The sequence below is a fragment of the Adiantum capillus-veneris genome, chromosome 13, assembly GCF_014529385.1.
Source record: "Adiantum capillus-veneris isolate H3 chromosome 13, ASM1452938v2, whole genome shotgun sequence".
Lineage (NCBI taxonomy): Eukaryota > Viridiplantae > Streptophyta > Polypodiopsida > Polypodiales > Pteridaceae > Adiantum > Adiantum capillus-veneris.
Window position 1 is genome coordinate 157,012,199 of NC_140943.1, and position 20,894 is coordinate 157,033,092.

At 44.8% G+C, this 20,894-nt stretch overlaps 1 protein-coding gene across 1 annotated transcript in view; it reads right to left on the bottom strand.

The window, feature by feature from the left end:
- LOC147445150 (MUS308 and mammalian DNA polymerase-like protein) overlaps positions 1–20,894 on the bottom strand; it is a 57,630-nt gene that overhangs the window by 16,755 nt on the left and 19,981 nt on the right. The window contains exons 6-11 of the mRNA XM_086527607.1: positions 16,171–16,371; positions 15,912–16,094; positions 15,672–15,833; positions 15,346–15,585; positions 15,044–15,256; positions 14,203–14,553 (exon numbers count right to left, since the gene is read on the bottom strand). Of these exons, the coding sequence (XP_086383733.1) occupies positions 14,203–14,553; positions 15,044–15,256; positions 15,346–15,585; positions 15,672–15,833; positions 15,912–16,094; positions 16,171–16,371 (1,350 nt within the window). The remainder of the gene's footprint in view (positions 1–14,202; positions 14,554–15,043; positions 15,257–15,345; positions 15,586–15,671; positions 15,834–15,911; positions 16,095–16,170; positions 16,372–20,894) is intronic.

Consider the following 20,894-nt stretch of genomic DNA (forward strand, 5'->3'; position numbering starts at 1 on the left):
AGAAAAATACTGTTGTGGCCTACCCAAAGGATTGAGAAAATACTGCACAAAGACCAAAGTCACTACTTTGACGCAGCTCATCGAGGTAGCAAACACTGGCAATGGTTTGCTCAAGGGAGAAGATTGTGAATTTAACACTGGCGTCAAGGCAGGATCAGGCAAGAAAAATTCAGCCAAGAAGCACGTTCCCAATGAGGCTCCTAAAGGGACTCAGGAGTCGGCCAACACAGGGAAAGACAAAGCTACGGCTGAATCAGAAAAAGGACCAGCAAAGAAATGGAAAAGACGTTTTCCTCGCAAGTCAGAAGAGCAAAAGAAGGTCCTGAGGACAGAGAACAAATGCTTTATATGTGAGCAGCCTGGCCACATCGCTTACAACTGTCCTACAAAGAAAAGGCCAGCTGATTCTGAAGACAAGGAAGACAAGAAAGGAAAGAAGCCCATGGCTGGTCTAGTGCCAGATATGGTGGGCGACAAGCCAAATTCAGATGCAAGTGAGCTTTGCAGAGCATGGGGAAAGGTTAGGGATCAAACAGTGCTTATCTTCTTTGATCCAGGTGCCAAAGCCAACTTTATTTCCCCAGAATTGGCTTCAAAGTTGGGAATCAGACCTGAAGAGATGGGGTATACAGCAGAGGCAGGTTTGGCATGTCCTGGCCATACAGAGGCTGTGACACCCATCATTGGAAAGTTGCGTCTACATATCCAGTCCTATGTAGATGCTGAAGAATTTTACATCATGCCACTGGACGGATGTGATGTGTTGTTAGGTATTCCTTGGTTGTTTCGTGTACAGGGAATCATGGATGCCTACAACAAAAAGATCACTGTACAGAGCAGGGGAAAGACTCATATTCTGGATGTAAAGCTTAAAGGAGAGTCTATTCCTACTGTATCAGCTTCTGCTATTATTTCTGTAATGAAAAAGCATCTTTTTGCGTACTTGGTTTTTGCACGTGAAGTGTCAGATTGTGATGAATCAAATTTATCTGTGCTAGATAAAGAAAGGTCAATGTTTTTACAACAGTATAGTGACTGTTTTTCCGATTCATTACCGTCTCAATTACCGCCAGAGAGACCCGAGGACCATGCGATAGATTTGGTGCCAGGCAGTAGCCCACCAAATAAGCCTCCGTACAGGGTTAGTGCGGCTCAGCAGAAAGAGATAATGGGCCAAGTACAGGAGCTGTTAGAAAAGGGGCTGATTCAGCCCAGTTCATCTCCATTTTGTTCTCCAGTATTGTTGGTGCAAAAAAAGGATGGCTCATGGCGTATGTGCATCGACTACCGTGCACTGAACAAGAATACCATCAAGAATAGGTTCCCTATACCTAGAATTGATGATATTATGGACAAATTAGAAGGAGCAGCTATGTTTAGCAGGATAGATCTAAAGAGTGGGTATCATCAGATCCGCATTAGATCAGAGGATGTGCACAAGACTGCTTTTAGAACGACGTTTGGCCTTTACGAATTTTTAGTGATGCCCTTTGGTCTCACAAATGCTCCTGCTACGTTTAATAGGATGATGGACAGAATTTTCCGTCCACACCAGCAGTTTGTTGCTACGTTCTTTGATGACATGATAGTCTATTCAAAGAATGAAGAGGAGCATAGGCATCACTTGGCCATTGTGTTCAAAGAGCTACGCAGTCATAGGTTGCTCATCAATGCAAAGAAAAGTGAGTTTTTTCTGGAAGAGATTCACTTTCTGGGACACATTGTCTCAAAGGACGGTGTCAGAATGGATCCTGCAAAAGTCGAAGCGATCAAGTCATGGCCAAATTTGAAGACGGTGCATGATGTCCGAAGCTTTTTGGGACTATGCTCCTATTACAGAAGGTTTATTCGAAATTTCGCTGAGATTGCTTCACCTTTACATGCTCTTCAAAAGAAGGCAGTCACCTTCAGATGGACACAGAAAGAGATTTCAGCTTTTAATCTCTTAAAGGAAAAGATGACTTCAGATCCAGTCATTGTGTTGCCAGATCTTAGGAAGTCATTTGTGGTCCAGTGTGATGCATGCGGTAGTAGCATTGGTGCAGTGCTAATGCAAGATGGCAGGGTAGTAGCCTATGAGAGCAGAATTTTGCAAGGGCCAGAGATGACCATGCAGGTCTATGAGAAAGAGTTACTGGCTGTGATTCATGCGCTCTTAAGTTGGAAACACTACCTGCTAGGTGCAGATTTCGTTGTCCAAACGGACCATCAGACCTTGCGATACTTCTTGACACAGACAAAGTTATCTGAAAAGCATATGCGATGGGCAAATATCTTGTCCATGTTCCATTTTCAGATTGTGCATGTGGAAGGCAAGAAGAACGTTGTGGCTGATGCCTTGTCAAGGAAGCCACAAATTTCAGCTGTGTCGATTCCTTATCATCATGAACTTGATGATATGAGAGAACAGTATGCAAATGATGAAGATTTTGCAAGGGTCTTCGAGCAACTAATGGATGGACAACGTCATGAACACTATCTTCTTAAAGACGGGTTCATGATGATGCATGGCAGATTGTGTGTCACAAAGCCATTGCGACACAAAGTTATGGAAGAGAGTCATGTCCCACCGTATGCAGGGCATCGTGGTATCGATGCTACAGTGAAAGCGGTTGAGACATTCTTCTATTGGCCTACATTGAGAAGGGATGTGGATGCCTTTGTGCGAGAATGCCTAATATGCCAAAAGGTCAAGTTTGACAGGCAAAAGGCACCAGGGTTATTGCAACCACTACCTATTCCAGATAAACCATGGGAAAGTATTGCTATGGATTTTATCTTTGATCTTCCGAGAACGCAGACAGGAAACGATGGTATTTGGACCATTATTTGCAGATTCAGCAAACAGGCTCATTTTATTCCTGTCAGGAAGAAGATAAAGCCAGATCAGATGGCACGCTTGTTTATGAGCAATATTTTCAAGTATCATGGCATGCCACAGTCGATTATTAGCGACCGTGATCCACGCATGACTAGTTTGTTCTGGAAAGGCTTGTTTGAGAATATGGGTACCACGCTCAAATTCTCTTCGTCATTTCATCCTCAAACAGATGGGCAGTCAGAAGAGGCAAATTCTACTGTCCTAGATCTGCTGAAGTGCTATGTGTCAGAGCATAAAGGAAAGTGGGAGCAGTATTTGCCATTGGTGGAGTATGCATACAATAATACAGTGCATTCATCAACTGGCAAGGCACCTTTTGAGATAGTTGAAGGTGGCAAGAAAGTTCCTCCCATACTGCATACAAAGGACAAGATATTTGAAGCAGATAAGTATGTTCAAGACATGGATGAAATGTACAAGAAGGTCAAAGTGGCCTTAGAAAGGACTCAGGCAAAGCAAAAGAAAGCAGCTGATCGTCACCGTCGTGAAGTGGTATATTCACTTGGTGATTGGGTGCTTCTACGGTTTGAAAAGGCAAGGTTAAAGAAGATGAAGGGCAAGGAAAGACTCTTTCCAAAGCTCAGCATGCGTTACTATGGGCCTTTTCAAGTATGCGACATAATCAGTGATGTTGCATATAGGCTGAAATTGCCTGACAGTTGGAAGATTCACAATGCGTTTCATGTGAGTCTTCTCAGACCCTATGTGGGTGATGTGCCAGAAGATATGCCAGCTGAAGATCAGCCGGAAGTCGAGGAACTTGACGAGATCTTGCTCCCTGAACAGATTTTGGCACACAAAGAAAGGAAAGTGAAAGGCAAGGTTGCGAGGCGTTACTTGGTAAAGTTCAGAAACTATCCAACAATGGATGCTAAGTGGATGGAAGAAGGTGAACTTGCAGAGTCACCAACTGTGTTATCACTCTACCTGGAAGCCTTCGATTTGCAACCTACCTTGACCCCTTGAGTTTCAAAGCTACATGGATTGTCAGTGTGACAATGGCTTCTGAAACAAATGATGTACATGGTATTTAAAGTGAGCTCAAATGAAATACCTGTTACATGAATGTTAGAGCTGTACAGATTGTCAGTTTGGCAATTGCTCTTATGGAATGTCCAAAAGTTTGGTTAGTGCTATAGAAGTGAGTATTTCTTGTCAGTTTGTCAAGGATACAGTGATTGCTTCTATTGAAGAGTACATGTGTAACTGCATTCTTAAACTGTCGGTTTGGGTATGCTCGAAAGTGTTACGGGATCCAACGTGTACGATAAGACAGTGGCAAAATGTGCAGCTATCATTTTGTCATTGGAAAGTTAGTGACTCAAAGCAATGGCAGAGTGCGAAGCTACCACTATGTCATTGGGACAGGGTTCACACGCAGGCAATACATGAGTCGACGAGGTGTTGAATACACCAGGGTTGACAATGAGCATGTATGTGTCGTATATGTGTCGACAGGTGTTGAATACATCAGTGTTGACAGTAAGCATGTACGACATAGATGCAAACGAGGACGTTTGAGATTTCAAGAGGGGGGTATGTCACCAGCGTGTGACTACTATCTATCCTTTTTGTTGATTTCTTTCTTATTATCTATTTACTTTCACTTTTTGGAAACACCCCTCGGGAAATCTAACTGCCCTGCATTGCATAGCTAGTGTGGAACTGTCCAGAGGGAGTCCAGGCCTGAGGGCAAGAGAGCACTAAGGTTGGACAAGGACTATGGTTAGCCAAGTGGGGTCATTGACTAGCCAAAGTGGAATCCTTTGCTACAGAGGCTACATTTCAGTTTTGGATGTGGCCGCAGTGTACAAAGAGGGTCGGATGACCTAGAAAGATACAATGGCAGCATCTCCTAAAATTTAGGGAACTGCTATTTTGGGACCTGAAAATGTCTTCGCGTCATTACGTGCAGTTTGACATGGGGATCATTTTGTTACTCTGTGGCCAAGTCAACAGAGGCTGCAGGTGAGATATTTTTAGACCCGAGGGTCTAAAGCGGGAAAATGCACAAATGAGTGACACTTGGCACTTTGAGGCCAGTTTACTACTTATAGAGAAGGCAAAAACGTGATTTATAGTTGGGAGGCTCATTTTGCAAGTCTCTGTCACAGGTTAAGAGCTATGGAGTGCTTGCTTTCCCTCTTATGCACAGTGCGGTGCCAGGAGTGATGCCCTGCACGCTACGCACTGCCCTCTCTCTCCCCTTTGGCAGTATGTTATGCCCCTCTAGTGGGCTTTTCATTTGACCAATGTACAGTTGTGTGGGTTCATGCGCGATTGCCGAGGCAAGAGCCTCTTGCACAGGTACTGGATTAGCTAGCGGCTAATCCCCCCGCAGGTACAGGTGAATTCGGAGAGGTTTCACGCCAGAAATCTCGTCCAATTCAAAGGGCAAGTAGCCCTACAGGTGCGGGAGCTCGAGGACTTGCTAGGGATGCGACCGGCACGCGAAACGGAGCCCGAAACAGTGAATTACAGCCTGCTGTGTATTTTTGCAGGTTTAGGGTTTTGGCCCTAAACGGACCCTAATACCCCCAGGAGGTTCGGGGACGCAAGGGGACCGCTGTACAGGCAATCTGGCGCATTTTCAGGGCTGAAAACAGAGAATTCAGCGTGCTGCAGATTCTCGCCAGGTTTTGCAAAGTGCCTGTATGCGTCGGGAAAGTTAGTCAATGCGTGGGAATACTGACCGTGAAGGGTTCTAGTACAGTTATGCTGCCAAAATCGGGCTGGAACAGTGGAAATTCAGCCGAGTTTGTGCGGGGCAGCTTGTAGGAACCACAGCGATTATTCCCTCTTTTGAACAATAAAGAAATACCGAAAGGGGCGCCTAAGTTAGGGGCCAATCTGGTGTCTGTCTACTCATACAGGTGCAATCTAGCAGCCTGTATCCCTCTCCCCTTTGATGTGTCTTGAAAGTACAGGTAAAATAGACGACTAATAATGGGTGAAAGCTAAATCAAGGTTTAAAGTAAAGTCTACCGCCCTTTTTGGATTGAACAGGCCGGTTTCAGCATGACTCTATCTAGAGGTCCAAAGCCTTCTTTAAATAGGCAATGGAAACGCCCACGTATCTCATGGTATACGGTGCAATGGCATATGTAGTGTAATTCTGTCTCCGGCTCCATTCCGCATAAATTGCAAATTCTGCTCTCAGGTGGGATTCCCCTAAATCTACCAAATTCAATTTCCAACTGGTGTGAGGATGTACGAATCTAACCAATACCACATCTCAAACCATGAGACAGGTGGGTATCCATGTACCTCGGGCGAATCACAAGGCCATCTTCAGATAGCTGTAGGAAGTTTTCTTTGTAGTCGGCCATCTTCGTGCCCAATTCTTGTGTAGGGTCTACCCATGTCCTCTTAGTATCCAACTGTATAAGATCCTGATGGATGATTTTATTAATCTCCGTTCGTTAATTGCCAGTGATGGAGCCTCAAGAGAGTATTGGTAGGGGGGTAATCTTTCCTTACTGAACCCGTGTCTCTGAAACCACGAAGACAGTTGCGCATACCAGCATGATGTATCCCCTTTCATTGCTAACTGTCGAGAGGATTCGAGGACCAATCTAGTATAGCGGCAATTATTTGTATCCCACAAACCATGTATAAAGGACACTGATCTGGTAAGAGCTTCAATTTCTATCGGAGGGGCAGCTAGTTCCGCTTGGATAATCGCGTGTGGTACGAAGGCCTTGGCTCTAATCATTCGGGAAATCATAGATACCAAAGGTCTCTCCATTGGCTTCCAATTATCCTGATCCACAGATGGTCCCCAAATTTGGACCCCATAAAGCATAGCCGAAGCCACCACAGTATCAAAGAGCCAAAGTTTTGTTCGTGGTTCCTGAAATTGCACTTGTGAACACATCCTCTCCAACCCTCCCAAGGCCGCAGAGGCTCTGGACAATCTAGCCTCTGCTGCTTTCTTAAGAGTAAACTTCGGTCCTGCAAATACCACACCAAGGTATGCGTATGCATCTGTGTACTCTACTGTATCCTGGCCATATGCAAATGTAGGTGCCGATCTCCTAACCCACTGCGGTGTGGTGTTAAACACCATAACTTTGGTTTTACCCAAATTCACCGACAGTCCGCTGTCCTCCGCGAATTTATGTAATGCATCTAACTGCCTCTGCATTCCCTCTAGTGATTCTGCTATCGATACAATATCATGTGCATACAACAACAAAGGGATCCATGACCCTGCAAGTTGAGCACCTCTGGCACCCTCTCTATCAATGTAATCTGATACCTCATCTATATACATACCAAATAAAGTAGGGGACAATGGGCATCCCTGCTTTACTCCAACGGTGGAATGAACAATGTCAGAATCCCCTTCTGGAGTACGTACATAACCAGTTTCTGACCCGTACAAGGCCATGATCCCCCAGATAATCTCTTTGGGGACCCCTAACTCTTGCATTCTGCGTATCAATCTGGCCCTTGGTACTGTATCAAAAGCTTTCCGAAAATCCACAAAGCAACAATACATTCTTCTCCCGTTTGCTCTTCCTTCTTCAATAATGGCTCTGAGCGTAAGAATATGATCTAGAGTGGAATAACCCCTCCTGAATCCAGCTTGTCCTGTTGCCCTTATGCCCTGAACGGTAGTTCCCGGGTATCATAGGATCCCCTGACTTGAAAATAGGTACGATAGTAGATAATTTCCAAGATTCAGGTAATCCTTCACACATGACCCGATTAAACAGACGAGCAAGGACTTCTGAAAGTAGATCCCTTGCATGGATCAAATGTTCTGCTACTAGACCCTCATGATCATATGCTCTTCTTGTCTTCATCTTATCAATGGCTTTTTCCACCATTTCCATGGTAAAGAAAGTACTAGTAGCAGGGCATGGCTCTAGCGGATCTGGTAGTGGAGGCTGTCCAGATACCATATATAATGATGTTACATATTGACCCCAAATGTCAGGAGAAGTAATTGTCGAAGGCGATGAGTGCTATTGAAATAAACGCCAGGCCTCATGTGAGTCCTGACTCAAGAAGAGCTGATATAAATCCTTCTCCAATTTGGCTAAAAATGCCCTTTTCTTGCGATGTACTATACGCCGAAGAGCCAACTCTCAAGCAGTATTCTATCAAGTGTATAGTATCAAGACTATACACCCTGTCTCGGCTTTCATTCTCACCCACATATACCTTGCTTGTTCATCTTTCCTGATAATCTATAGTAGTGGTTTCAGCTCCTCTTTAAATAAGACTGCTACTCCTCCTGAACCCCGGCTACCTCGTAGAGATCTCTTGTCTGGTCGACCAGCTGTTTCCCATAAATACCCCTTCACATGTGGCATAAGCTGTCCCGGTATCTGGTGTGTCTCTGAGTAGAAAACTATGTCTATGTCCTTGAAGCTGTCTTCAAAGGCACCTACATCTAGCCTATATGATCCATTACAATTCCACGTCGCTATCCGGAGCGTCGCCCCATAGGTCTCGCAATGTCATGATGAGCGCTTTTCCAGAACCACTACTTCCCTCCTCTATAAAAGGCGATTTTCCCTTTTTCTCTTGCTGCCCTGATCTCTGGCATCAACTCTTGCATGTGTGCCACTTGTGCCAATGCAAGGTCATCTCCCAGGAAAATACCGGTTTTCTTAAGAGTTGGCCTCTTCTTCAGAAATTCTTTCCTTATTTCTATATTCGGGAAGCGGAGAATAAGTGCCCTATCCTTTACGTTTCCCTTCTCATCGACTCCTTTCTTGCCCACTCTCCATGCACTTGTGTGAGTAGGCTCTGTGATGCCCATGCGTTGTAGCAATTCCCTCACCTCTTCATCTACATTCTCTTTGTCCTTGACTCCTGTGACCCGCACATGCAAAGCCCGAGTCTTCCTTTTTTGCTCTTCCTCAATGGTCATATTAATAATGGTGGAAGTAGGTGTGGTCTCAGGCATCTGCGCCTTCCCTTTCTTCGCATCCTCAATCCATTTCTCTGCTTCATCAACCTTTTCTTGTGTCTTAACAAGACGTTCTGCCCACGAAGATGCCGTTTTCGATTTCTGTTCATCTCCTTCCCGTAAAGCTTTCATATGATCCTTCATGTCCTCGAGCTCCTTCAGCACCGAAGGTTTGGTCGTCTCCCTTTTCCTTAGTTGCAGATTTGCAAGCCGCAAGTTCTCCTTTTAGCTCCTCGATTATTGCATCTTTTTCCTCCATGTGCTTTTCCATATTTGTTCTCCATGTTTTAAAACTTGTTACTGCCTCATCGAGTTTCTTTTGCATAACGCATTCTGTTACATTTACTTCGGCCTTGATTAGGTTTCGTAATTCCGTTTTCACGATCTGAATTTCCTCATTCTGTATCCCCCGGATCTCTCTCCTTAGTTCTCTCATCATGTCTCCATACATGGAGTTCCTGTAGCTCTCGGCGTTCGCGTGCATTTCTTTCCTGATGTCATCCCTCATGTAGTTTAGCTCTGATTTGAGCATCACCTGGACCTTCTCCATCAGTAGCTCATCATGTATCCTGGAGGTTTTCCCAACGAGTAAGGATCCTGGTGATAGTACAGTATCTTTGTTTCTTCGTTTGAAAGTAGCCGTTGATTTTTTTGGGGTGGTGTAGCTATCTACACCCGGCCCTTCCCCTTTGGTAGGCAGGTCCATCGAACCCGAGCCCCAAATCTGGGATAGGGTACTAGGGTACCAAGGTGAGGGACTGAGAGTATGGCAAAATTATTTCAGTTTTACCTTAAGGCCTTAAATCACTTTAAACTTGGACGCAAAGAGAGGGCTTAAAATCTCTTTAGGCTTAAAATTTACCTTAGGGCTTAAAAATTGAAATAAGCTTAAACGTAGGGGATCTTGACTTCCTACGCGTAGAACAGCTGGGGCGACTGCTGGACTTGCCACGCGTAGAACAGCTTTGACGTGCTACGCGTAGGACTGCGTGGGACAAACGTGTAGCGTGAGCCTCAGGCAGTGTGATCGCGAGCCTCAGGGCAGTGTGGGCAGGGGCATCACCAGCCCGCCATGGTCTCCTTCTCACGCTCTGCCATACGTGACCTCCGCCTTGCTGCACAATAGCCCGAACTTAGCACAACAGCCTTGCGCGCGTCCTGCTACCCCTGGCCTCCGCGAAGCACGACTACTGCAACCGCATCCTGCTATCCCTGCTGCGCTGCGTGACTTCTGCAACCCAGCCACGCGCGCTCTACTGCCCTGCTCTACTGCTCGACGACGACCTGAGAGAGAGAGAGAGAGAGAGAGAGAGAGAGAGGCTCTCCATGCTGATAACAAGCTGCTCATACAAGTGACCAAGGGTATAGATTTGGCATGGCCCAATGGATAGACCCGAGGTACACGCAACTACAACTGTCACTCACATTGCCAATTGCTCCTGCATACGAGACCACTGACATGGTCTCCACATGGGTACAATCTCCAACATGCTCTGAGAGCATAGATCTAGTGCACCTCCTCCTGGCTAGATCTAGATCTAGATCTCGAATGAGAAACCTTGCCACTGCATGATCACAAGGCATGTATAAGGCTGCCCTAAGAAAACGTTGCACCGTAAAGCAATCTGCAAGCACTGCATCTGCTCCCTATGAAAAACGTTGGGGCAGATCTGTTGAGCAAAAGCATTGAGCTGATCTGCAGCAAAAACGCTAGCTGCTCTGCATCTGCTACAAGCCCCCCTAAGGTACCCAAGGAAGGGTGCCCCCCTCTTGGGGCTACTGCAGTGCTTTGAAAAGGTACCACCCCTACTCATATATAGGCCCAAAAGCTCGCTGCCAGACCCAGTCCTCCAGCCCGCACGACCCTGAAAAAGGGCAAAAAATATGAGGAGCTCAGAAGAGGGCACTGGATGCCCATAGGGTTCAGGGAAAAAATACTCCCACCCTGTAGGAGCACAGATGGCCATGGAACCAGGCCAAAATCTGAGCTAAACATGGCTAGACACAACCCGACATGAGAAAACAACCTCACACTGGCCGAGCACAGCCAGAAAACAGCCCTCACTCCCCAACACCTGTCCCTGAGAGAAACCGGGACTGACTAAACAAATCCAGAGAGATGCCTGAACTCTAACAGTAGCTCCCTCAATCTCAGGATGAAACAAAGTGTCTAAAAGAGAGCCTCCACTACATGGCCGGTGTGACCAGCTCCGCTCTCATGATGTCAAGAGGGACGGAGGGTTTGCTGCACATGATGTGTTATATCATCATGGCATGTGATCTCCCAGTCTAAGTCCACCATGAACCTGTAAGTCCAGGTGCCCAAACTGCTGCTACGCTTTGTACGGAGCTCCTCGCAATGCACCTAGAGATAGCGGCACTCTTACCTGTCTCTAGCTGCCCTCGCAATGGAGAAAAGGCCTATGGTGGCTCTAAAGGTAATCCTCCAAGTAGTGTAAATAAGGCTCTACTCCTAAACTATCTCGATGTATGACGGATCAAAAAGTTGGTCCTTCCGAGAAGTATACACTTCAAGATAGGAAACTTGTGGTTTAGGATCTATGAGGGAGTTGAAAGAGCCTGTGAAATCGCATAATGGACCAGAGGATGCAAAGCAGCCTTGCAAGGTTAAGATTCAAAGCCTGCATACATAGCCACTGAGAAATTCCCAAAAAGTATAGAGATGTATTCGCTTGGTCTTACAAAGACTTGCACGGAATAGAACCACAAATATGTCAGCACATGTGTCACAATTCCTATGAAAGATGATGCAAAACCATCAAGACAAGGACCGTATACAAATAATGAGACCTCTCTGCAAAGTGATCCAAAGCCTATAGATGGAGTTGGAGCCCCTCCTGCGACACTGATACCAAGACAATATCATCAATGTATAGCATAATATGAACTAAAGTACATGTTGAATCCATGCCCACACCTCCTGCACAACCATGGTACTCTAATATCCTGTTGACGTAAAGGCCAAACAGAGTTGGTGGGAGCAAACACCCTTGTTTCACACCAATAGCGCTAGCAAAGAGCTTTAAGGTGTCTCCAGTGCAGACTATGTCACAAGTTGGCATGCCCAACTTAAAGGATATGACAAAGAAGATGTAGCCAAGGGGCCTAGGGGGATTAGGGTTTTAAAAACCTAACCCCTACCATCTTGAAGAGTTCGGCCAAGGGGCCCAAAACCCTATAGGGCACAAAGGACTCCAAAAAAAATGTGTGGACTGACCTGGCTGACTGCCCCGCGAATTGCGGAATAAACTGTTGACGTGGCAGTTGTACGGCACGCTAGATTTCGCGTTGACAGGTTGGTGACATGGCAGATTTTGTACGGACAACAGTATGCAAATTTTACGCAAGGCTTTTAGGGTCATATGTTTTTAGGAACAAGCACTTTTGGGATGAGAGCTTTTGGGGTTCTGCTCTTGGGGATCCCTTATACTATTTATAAGTGTCCTGAGGGCCACTCTTCCAAAGAGTACGTGGACGCAGAGTCTCGAGAGCTGGACCCTCAAGGAGTTGTACCTTTGTGAAGCAATAATGAATAAATACTGAAATGGTGCCAATGCATCTAGGGATGCCAGTCTTTGGGGCCAGTGCATCTAGGGACGAAACTCCGCCTTTCCGTGTCGACTCTTCTCTTCTCTCTCTATTCAAGTTCAGTTATTTGCAGTTTCTCTTCGTGTGTTGCTCTTGATCTTTGGCTTGGGGTGTCTAAGTCTATTACAACGTACTCGGCCTGTCACTTGCTCGTAGAAATCCCCAAATAATGTCTAATGGAACACCAGATTTCTGGAGGCGCCAAGACTGTGTTGAGGGCTTTGCGGAAATCCATAAAGCCCTAGAGCAATTGCCTCTTTCGTGCCTTTGCTTCATCGATCAAGCAGCATAGAGTAGAGATGTGGTCGATGGTAGAGAAGGCTTGTCTCAAAACAGGCCTATTCAGTGGTTTGTAGGCCCTTAGCTCTCTGTGTATGAGCTCAACTCTACCTCCAATACTACTCTATAGAGCTTGGCCAATGTGTGGTCAATCATGATGGTCCAGTAGTTGCCCAGGTCAAGTTTCCCCAGACTTGTGGATAGGCACAATGGTTGTGCCTAGCCCACTCTATTGGTGAATGCCAGAGAGCGTAGTGATCAGTTGCGTTTGTAACCTAGACTCAAAAACCCTAACCCTCAAGCCTGTCGCAAGTTTCGGACTACTTTTTGCAAGAAATACTTCATTTTGTGAGCAAAATTTTTGGCTTAGACAACGGCTAGCTTTGTGGACTCTTTAACCGAAAAGAGTCCATAGGGCCTCACTTTACACGCAATTCTACAGAGTTCAAGAGTGTGCCAAGAACTTTATACTCATGCTCAAGAACACACTCTGGAGTTGTACCTAAGAACTTGATCAATAAACAGATACCCAAAAAAGGTGCTGATATTGGCAATTCAAATTTTACAAAGGCCACTTATTTTGCTTGTAGCACTAGTTTCAAGTGATAACAAGGCTATCATAGGCAAGCATTCTTGCAAAAGTTCAATCTAATTTGTACGTTACAGCAAAGAGAAGCAAATTTGTTCATCATTTTTTTACTTCCATTCAGGGGATACAAGATGGCAAAATCGAAGAATTCATGCAAAGAAATAGATGCTCTCGACACATACATGTTAGAAGATGAAAAAAAAAAATAGTAAGAGTGTTGTTTACTACTTTTAACAGGTTTGGCCAATGTTGATCGTGCATTGACAACCTTGATTGGTACAGACGCGTTGGGGAAAGCTTGTGCAAACACGGAGAATCATCTACAAAAAAATTATACGGCTCTAATGTCACCGTCTTTTTCAATATCGTGCCTCTCAAGGGTAGCATGTGATGCTACTGGTTCATGAGGGGGAAAAGAAGGGAATAAAGAGGAGCACAATATACACCTCCAATATGTAACGCAACTACAACGGAGACCTATTTTGGTTGATCTACCTCACAATCACACGACCCAAAACAAACAAGCACAATCCAAAATGGGAAACGGGTCTCCCAGGTCCCCTTTTGCCTCCAACATTCAATGTGGGCGTTCACTTCAGGTTCTCTTTTGGGAACACCCACAAGACATGCCTTTGTAACTAGACATTGAAGAAAAGAGTAATTTTGAAAACTTCAACCTTTCTCTGTGTCACTCATAGAAATCACCATCACTGCTATTTTACAACAAAACTTTACTCATTTTACCCCGTGGTCCCCGGTCCCCCATTCCATGCTCCCTAATCTTTTCTGTTCCCTCATCCCCTGTTCCCATTTCATGTATATTGGTCATAAAATTCCAAAAAATTAGTTCAAACTATGCTTCAAACTACCTAAACTTTTTAGCACTGAATAAAGAGAACAAGAAAGAAAAGCCCATACCAACGATTCTTCCGGACTTAATGAACTTCCAAATGCAGCCTTTCCTAAAGGCGTACAGTTGTAAAGTTTTGTATTTTGATCCCACTCCAAGAGCTTGTGGTGACAAAGCCAGCGAAGAGAATCCTGTGCAGACTTTACCACCTCTTGAAATGATTGAGTAGAATTTAAAAGAGTACACTTGACATATCGTTCAACATCAACTGCACTCTGAACTATCCCTCCTGCCACAACCTCTGAAATAGCTCGAGTCATCCCATTTTTATCGTCAGCAAGGCATGATAGCAAGGGCTGGCACTCCTCAATAAGCAATGAGCTCATTCTTTTCAGCTCTTCTGGTTTGCAAATCAATATCTGCAATATATAGTGCAAATGTATTCTCGGTTAACAAACAGGCACAGAAAATAATGAAGCATTGGCAGTGTTGCATATGAAAATCCAGATGACGCAGTCCTGGCAGCTAGATAGGTGTTTCTGTAAAAGAGAAACAGATATAATAGCATTTCAAAAACATCTATGAGAGTCCTCAAGGGGCAGAGGGCATGCATATATAGAAATTTCAACTTCCACAGCTAATGTAGCAGGCTGAGTTTTAAAGACCACTGTTTAAAATACAGATGTGAATAATTACGATCAATCAATACCTAGATGATTCCAAGAATGCTCAAATCACCCATAAACAAAAAGTACTAAATTTACGGGAGCAATCCCCAAACTAAAACCAGGGATCCGGAGAAAGGTCAGATTACCAGATATGCAGTTTCCCAAGCCTCATTTGTAGTGATACATAGGACAGGTCCATTTTCTTCATCTTAAACACCACACAAGAGCAATAAGTACTTACACTTTCTCCCCTTGTATCAATGCCAGCTCGTCCCGCTCGGCCAGCCATCTGCCTGTACCTTGTGCCATCAAGAAAATCTCTTCCTATCCTAGGTTGCCTGAATATAACCCGTCTGGCAGGAAGATTTACACCGGCAGCAAGGGTTGATGTGGCTGTGAGAACACGCACAATACCAGATCGATAACAAGCTTCTACCATCTCTCGTTCTTCAACCTGAAAAAGGTCGTGAAATTTCAATAACATGCATTTATGCACCACTACGCAATGTAAGATTACTATTGAACGGGCAACAAGTCATCTACCGTAAGACCTGCATGGTGATAAGCAACACCCTTCGGTATTGTTTCGGCCAAAACAGGATCCAATCCTGCAGGACATTTTTGAAGCTCCTCCAAAGCAATGGAGGCACTTTCTGGTCCAGAGGTAGTGCTACGCAACATTAGCTCGTGTGCAGGCAGAAATTTGGCAACATGCTTTGCAGATGTCTCACATGCTTTACGGCTTGAACAAAACAGCAGCACAGAATGCCCGTCTTGAACCACCTGCAAGAATACACAACAGACTCTACCATTGCTCTACAACAAATATATTGACTGTGAGACATAGCTCATCAGGGTCTGCTGCTTAACTCATGGCATAACTCCACGACATGGTCAGGATCCTTTCCTGCCAAATCAGCACTCTTCCGAATCATCCGCACAACTTCCATGTTCTTGTTGTAGATTGAGTTGGCCACTTTGATGTACTCATCCAATGGAACAGGTCTGAAATTTGTTTCATATAAAGCAGCCTGAAAAAGCAAAAAGATTAATGAATATAGCTGGTTCTTTAATAAAGCCACCAGATGTTAAAGAGAAAGAAATCTCACCTGCAGCCACTTAGCAACTGCCGCAGCATTTGGCATTGTTGCACTCATGCCTATAATCTGCAATTCAGACTCCTTTACACCATCTTCCGGTGTTTTATCAGTAGAATCTTTTCCCTCCCCAGCAGCATACCGCAGCTTTGTTAGCATAACCTCGAGCAGATAGCCCCGATCCTTGTCACCAACCTGATGTGGGTATATAGGCAAAATATCATTAAACCTAATTTTCTAGGCTGCTCCAATAGCTGAAAAATGCACAAACCATGTGAAGCTCATCGATGACCACCACAGCTAACTCTGGTAGGCGTCCCTCCTCCAGTAACTTGTTTATCAGTGAATTGGCCTTCTCGATGGTGCAAACTGCAATGGAAGAATCCTTTGGAAGAGAGGCACCTCCACGAGTTCCAAAGAAACTGCCAACTTTTTTGCCGAAGGGTTCCAACAGTAGATCCAAATGTTCTGCCTAAGCAGCAATAGTTTCCAAAATCGATTAAAAAGAATTCTCACACTAAAACAGCTGTAAACAATTAATTGACAAGCATTGAGCAAGAGCAAGTCTTAAGACGGGCATAGCCTTTAGTGCAGTGATAAAATTCCGGCAACTCACATCTGCTTACCAGTTCCGGGCTAGTGCCATCCTCTTACATAACCTTAAATGAAAGCACACAGTGAGAGAGAGGCACACCCTGGCAGGGCGGCCGCTGGTCATGGCATCTATTGGCGTCACTCATGCTGCGCACTGATGGTCCACGCTATCCTCATTGTCAGAGGCGGATATTATTTATTTTCATGCAAACTATTTTATCGAAAGCCATTCAATTGCTGATTGCTGATTTTTTTTTCCCCTTCTTGTAGGCGTATGTGTGGGAGAGAAATTTCAGATTTTTCGTCATGTGTTTTTGCTGATTTTTGAGAAAAATCAGAGAATTTGGGTGACTTTTGACAAAATTTACAGCAAATTAGCAAGTCCACGAGCTGTTGGAAAAAGGTCTAGTACGACCAAGCACTTCGCCTTACTGCACTCTAGTTCTACTAGTGCAGAAGAAAGACGGCACGTTTCGAATGTGCATAGACTACTGATCTCTAAACAAGACCACTATCAAGAATTGCTTTCCAATTCCTCGGATTGATGATATTCTCGATAAGTTGCAAGGTGCAAGCATCTTTAGTCGCATTGACTTAAAGAGCGGGTATCATCAACCCTTAAGGATGTCCATAAGACTGCCTTTCGCACAACCTTTCAACTTTATGAATTTTTGGTCATGCCTTTCAGCTTGACCAATGCTTTTGCCACGTTGAATCGAATGATGGATCGAATTTTCAGCCCACACCGAGCTTTTACAGGAGTATTCTTTGATGACTTACTCGCCTTCTCAAAGACCGAGCAGGAACATCAGAAGCACTTGGACATAGTGTGTCACGTGCGCACTGGACTTGCACTACGTTGACAAGCTTCTGCTACAGTCTAGCATCAGTCTTAGCTTAGGACCTAGCCTGGCACCCTTGTGAGCCTCTAGCACGACATGCATGTCCAGGCCGGTCATAGTTGCATACCCTCTCTTGCACAGTTAAGCACTTAAGCATATAGGCATATGAACAATCACTATATTCATTTATTGATAAGTGACTTTGACATGACATTTATTGAAAGTAAGTAGGGAAAATGGCACGTTTTCAAATAAACTAGCAGAACCAGCGTTTTCAATTTTCAACCATCGCCGTCCTGGGCGATAGCAAATCAGCCCACAGCCTCGTTGTCGTTGTCCGTCGCAGTACCAAGCATCTCCAACGGTACCCATTAGCACCGAAGTACAAGTGCCCCCTCGTCGTTGTCGTCGTCGTCGTCGTCATTGTTGTCTTCGTCGTCGTTGACGCAGTACCCCAACATCTAGTACCCCTTGCGTTTTGGCTTGGCTCCTGCCTAGCTCAACATAGGGATCATCAAGACCTCCGTGTCCTGAGTAGCCAAGTGCCTTCAGTACCCAAGTACCCGCAGTACCAAGCACCACCAGTACCAAGTACATGCAGTATCAAGCACCCAGTACCCGCAGTACCCAGCACTTAGCCTCTCAAGTACCAAGTACCCGCAGTATCAAGGCTGGTTTTTTGCGACAGTAGTAAGGCTACCTAGCAACTCGTATGGTCGGTGTTTACATCACAGCAATACCTACATCCGCAGTATCCACAAGTTTAGAGGAGTTTTCATCGGCTTATGCATCCACAAGCATCAGAAGCATTCAGCACCAGAAGTAAAGAAAGCATCAAAAGGTAGAAGTTCGGCAATTGTGCCTCACCTTTAACAGGAAGGGATGACACGTGCGCACTGCACTTGCGCTACATTGACAAGCTTCTGCTACAGTCTAGCGTCAATCTTAGCTTAGGACCTAGCTTGGCACCCTAGTGAGCCTCTAGCAAGACGTGCATCTCCACGCCGGTCATAGTTGCATACCCTCTCTTGCACAATTAAGTCACTTAAGCATATAGGCATATAAACAGTCACTTATTAATAAGTGACTTTGACATGACATTTATTGAAAGTAGATAGGGCAAATGGCTAAAAGACCTATAAAAGAAACCCTTTGGGTGCTAGAGAAGGCAGAAGAGGCAAAGGAATAAGCAGTACCCGCAGCAGCACCTCTTCTCAGCAATACCCAGCAGATTTTATGTTTTTCAGCCATCTGCCTCAGCATTTTCAGCCAACAGCCTCAACGTTTTCAGTATACCACCCTAGCCTCGTTGCAATCACAATCCTCTCCACAACATCACCAACGTTTTCAGTTTTCAGCCATCGTTGTCCTCGGCGATAGCAAATCAGCCCACAGCGTCGTCATCGTGGTACCAAGCACCTTACCAGCACCGCAGTACAAGTATCCCTCATCGTCATCGGCGGCGTCGTCGTCAACACAGTACCCCAGCCATTGTTACCCGGAACGGGAAATCGGAACGGGAACGGGGAACGGCAACATGCATGAAATGCCATTCCATGTTTCGAATACTCACGTCTGAAACACGGAACGGGAATCCGGAATGGGAAATTGGGATGGGAACGGGGAACGGAGACCTGAAAATGGCCATTCCCTGTTACTATGACCCCAGCATCTAGCACCCCTTGCGATTTGGCTTGGCTCTTGCCTAGCTCAGCGTAGGAATCATCAGGACCTCCGTGTCCTTAGCACCCAAGTACCTTCAGTACCCAAAATACCCCGCAGTACCAAGAACCAAGAATCCGCAGTACCAAGCACTAAGTACCCATAGTACCCTTCAGTATCTCAGTAGTACCACACATCTGCATCAAGTAACCATTAGCATCTCAACATTTAGCATCATTGTATCAGCATTTGTGCAAGTAATAAAGCAAGTACTTGCTCTAGCAACAGAGCAAGGGACCCTTGAGGGTGGTTGGGACCCAACATGCTCTCTCTCTCTCTCTCTCTCTCTCTCTCTCTCTCTCTCTCTCTCTCATTTTCTCTCTCTCTGCGTCTCTCTCATTCATTGTCTTCAATTTCAGTCTCTCTTTCAAGTGAAGTAAAGTAACCTTGTGTTTGTGTGGAGAACTAGATCCGAGCAAAATCCATAAACACTTTCGCTGCACTTGACATAGTGTTTCAGGAATTGCAAAAACATGAGTTCCATGCGAATGTAAAGAAAAGTGAGTTCTTTCTCACAGAGATACACTATCTCGGGCCAAATAGTCTCACACAACCAAGTGAGTATGGATCCCGCAAAGATCCAGGTTGTACAAGATTGGCAAATTCCAACTACAGTAAATGATGAACATAGCTTTTTAAGATTGTGTTCCTATTATCGAGTGGAGGTTTATCTGAGGATCGAGACAAGGAAAAAGATCCCTTTCAAATAGGGATCGAGACAACAAGGTGCCTCTCACAGGCTAAAGTATCTATTAAGCCATGGATAGTGCCAGACTTAAGCAAACCATTCAAGGTTCACTCCGATGCTTCAGGTGATTGCATTGGTGCATTGCTTAACCAAGAAGCCCATGCAGTGGCTTTTCAAAGTAGACGGCTGAAAGATACAAAATTGTATGCCTCGATCTACGAGAAGGAACTTATGGCTGTGATTCACACCTTGTCTACCTGGAAGCATTATCTATTAGGAGCCGATTTTGTGATCAAAACCGATCATCAAAATTTGCGGTATTTTCTTATGAAACGGAAATTATCTGAGAAGCAGATAAGATGGGTAAACTTTTTGTCTATGTTCTTCCAAATCCTTCATACACCTGGGAGTAAGAATGAGGCTGCGAACGCATTGTCTAGGCAGCTTAGGGTGAATGCAATTACTTCTGTATATCACCAAGAACTTGAATCACTTCCAGATTTGTATCTGAACGACCCGGACTTCTCCTCCATTTGGAGCAAGTTATAGAACGGAGAGAATGAATATCAATATTCCATTCAGAATGGTTAGCTCTACCACCACTAAGCAATTTGCGTGGCGGTACCATTGACGCACATGCTTCGCCTTACGTGGGTCATCGGGGTATCCTCCCTACAACTTTAGCATTGGGCTTTTGCAAGCCTTAAAGCAGTCATTGATCAATATGTCAAGAAATGTTTGGTTTGCCAAAAGGTAAAGTACGATCGGCAAAGCGCGATAGCAATTTCTCTCTCCCAAGAGATGAAGCACAACAAGGGAAAGCCTAAAGAGAACAAGTCCTCTCCAAGTACCACTCAGACTTCTCAGAACCCGCAGAGCGGTAAGAACAGTAAGAATGGTAAGAATGGTAACTCTTCTAATCAATCTTTCTCTAGTCTCTCATAAAAGAACTCTCCAAATGAACCTAAGGGTAAAGCTAACACAATTGCTAAACCTAAGCTCACTCCAAATGAAAAGACAGAAAAAGGAATTTTAGGAGGATACATCACATCGAAAGAGCAAAGCATTTATTCTAAGGAAGGTGGATGTTATCATTGTCACATCAAGGGTCACATAAAAAGAACATGTCCTAAGCTTGAATCTAATGAA